At 36.5% G+C, this 2708-nt stretch overlaps 1 protein-coding gene across 2 annotated transcripts in view; it reads left to right on the plus strand.

Moving 5' to 3' along the window:
* The window catches only part of RECK (reversion inducing cysteine rich protein with kazal motifs), a 101689-nt gene that overhangs the window by 48141 nt on the left and 50840 nt on the right, over nt 1–2708 (plus strand). For both annotated transcript variants that reach the window (XM_019539784.1, XM_019539776.1), the window contains exon 6: nt 2435–2468. In XM_019539784.1, the coding sequence (XP_019395329.1) occupies nt 2435–2468 (34 nt within the window). The remainder of the gene's footprint in view (nt 1–2434; nt 2469–2708) is intronic.

The following is a 2708-nucleotide window of genomic DNA, read 5'->3' on the forward strand; positions in this document are numbered from 1 at the left end:
CCAAGTGCATACTGCTTTGCATTAACAGGAGTGTCACTTTCAAATCAAGAGAAGTGATTCTTCTGCTCTGTTCAGCACTGATGAGATTTCACCTGGAGCACTGTGTCCTGTTTTGGGCCCCATGCTTCAAGAAGGATATGGACAGATTGGAGAGAATCAGCACAGAGTGATAAGAGTGATTAGGGGCCTGGGAAGCAAGACTTATAAGGAAAGGCTGAACGACCAAGGACAATTTAGTTTGGAGAAGAGAAGACTGAGGGGGGATTTGATAATCACCTTTCAGGTATTTGAAAACTGTTAGGGTGAAGATGGTCTTTTCTCTGTGGCCATAGGGAACAGGACTAGGAACAATGGCCTTGAGCCACAGCAGAGGCAACTAGGTTGGTATATTAGGAGGAACTTTCTAATTATGAGGGCAGTCAAGCATTGGGACAAATTACCTAGGGAAACTGTGGAATATCTATTCTTGAAAATTTTCAAGGAGCAGGTTGGACAGATCCTTGGCTGGAAAATCCTGCCTTGAGCGGAAGACTGGATTAAATGACTCTCTGAGGTCTCTCCTAGCCCTACTTTTCTATGATCCTGTGATGAATGGTGTTAGTATGATGGTCAGGGAGGAGATAATAGACGCGCATTCTTATATTAAGTCCATAATTTTTTCAGAATCAGTGTAGTTTACAAATTTCATAAAATGAGCAGCAGCAAACCACCACAGAAAGCCATTGGTTCAGAAAGGATGCCTCCTTTTGCAGGTCCAACTTTCAGAAAAGCTGTAAATTCCTTCTTATGCCATTTTCTCTTTGCTTAGATAGAGTATGTTCAGTGAGCCTTCTTTGTGTTGTAAAAGATTCATACTTTAATTAGAACAGTTTTACCAGAGACTGAATTCCAAGCGGTCTGAATTGTGCAATTTGCGGGATCCTTCATTTTTATCTTGTAAGGTTGCAACAATTCTTGTTGTTGGGATATACTGTGCAGGGATTTTAATCATATGGTTTAACGCTTGCAGAGTAGAAATTCTGCAAAAAGGGATTGGAGAAATTTTTGGATGAAAGGGGCACCAATAAATATTGAGCCACAGGAATTAGGGGTACAGTCATTGAACCAGAACTTATTGGATCTTAAATGCTGGAAGCTGCAGGTGAGAGAGGAACAGTGTGGGGAAAACCTCTGGTCATACCTAGTTCACTTTCCCTTTCAGCATCCACTCTGCCACTGTGTGATACAGGATACTGGGCAAGATGGACCTATGGTCTGATTCAATAAATGGCAATTCTTATGTTCCTCTACTTTTTTGTCTAAATCATTTTATGTATAACCATGCAGAACTTCATTTTACAATGTTCTTCAGGAAAAAAAGTGAACTTTGTAATAAATTGACGTCATAGTGAATGATATTGGGACCCAATGAGGGAGTGGGCCCTTTCCTATGCTTGTGTTTTAATATGTTCATATTTGAATGAACAATGCAGAGTGAAGAAATCAGTGTCTTGACAAGTTATTTCTTTTGCTGGCTTCATTTGCATCCCTTCAGTTCCAAGTACTTGATATTTGTCATCAACATCGAGGGGTTTTTTTGCCTGATAACTTTATTTTGTAATTAGTAAAATTAATACATCATGTGGTTTTCATTAAGGAGTTCTGGTGTTCAGTCAGTTTAAGAATTCAAGGTCTGTAGAAGCAGCAGATGAATAGATGGATAGAATTAAGCATCTTCTGTGTTTTTTCTAATTTTTCCACTGTGGTGGAATTGATTTTTGCTGGGCTTCCAATATTCTTGGACCCCTTTATCCTCCAATCTATCTACCCATGTCTGTTTCTCAGAGTTGGTTAAAATCTGCCCTTCTTGAGGTCTTTTATTCTTGTTTTGCTAGACTCATCCCTTCCCTTTCTTAGAATCTTGATCATAGCATGTTATGATCACTTCTTCCCAAGTTTCTTATCACATTCACATTTACAACCAATTCTTTCTTATTGGTCATATACACCTATGTCTTTTTTTCATTTGCTGAAAATCTCCAGCTTTTTGTACTTCCTTTTGCCTTCCAGGGTTATGATTTGCTAAGGGCCATATACAAGTTGAACTCCCACTGATTTCTAATGGAATCTCAACTGTAACCATTAACGCTTTATGTTTGTACATCTTCATTTTATCTTTGCAGTAGTTCATAAAGATCTCTCTAGCTACTTGATTAAGTTCATGAGAAATATACATATAAAAATAAATAAATAAAAGAATTTGTGGTGATAAATGGTCTTTTACACATCCTCTTTCATTTATGGAAAATGAAAACTTGTTTTCATTTGTTTATTAGATAGAATTTAAGAGTATTTTTTTTACTATTTTTAACAAAGTGGTATTCATAAAATGTTAATAAATTGCCAAATTTAAATTTGTTTTCACTAATTATTTTATATTTTGTTTTGTTTTCAGAATGCACTTTTTAGTTGTATTAATAGAAATGAAAGTAAGTATATTTTTTACGGTTGTATTTATTAATATTTATATTTTTCTCCATTTTTATTTTCTTTGTCTGTGTGTCTTCCTCTCCTCTTCTCCCACATGAGAAGTTAGCATAAGCATGTATTTATAATCCATGAGTAGTTCCTCAGAAATTATATGGACTATTCATGTAACTAAAATAAAATCTTAAGGGTTTGCAGGATTATGTTATCCTCCGGCCCCATTCGTGTGTGTCGCCCCCCCC

The sequence above is a fragment of the Crocodylus porosus genome, unplaced genomic scaffold (genome assembly GCF_001723895.1).
Source record: "Crocodylus porosus isolate Cpor-Errol unplaced genomic scaffold, CroPor_comp1, whole genome shotgun sequence".
Lineage (NCBI taxonomy): Eukaryota > Metazoa > Chordata > Crocodylia > Crocodylidae > Crocodylus > Crocodylus porosus.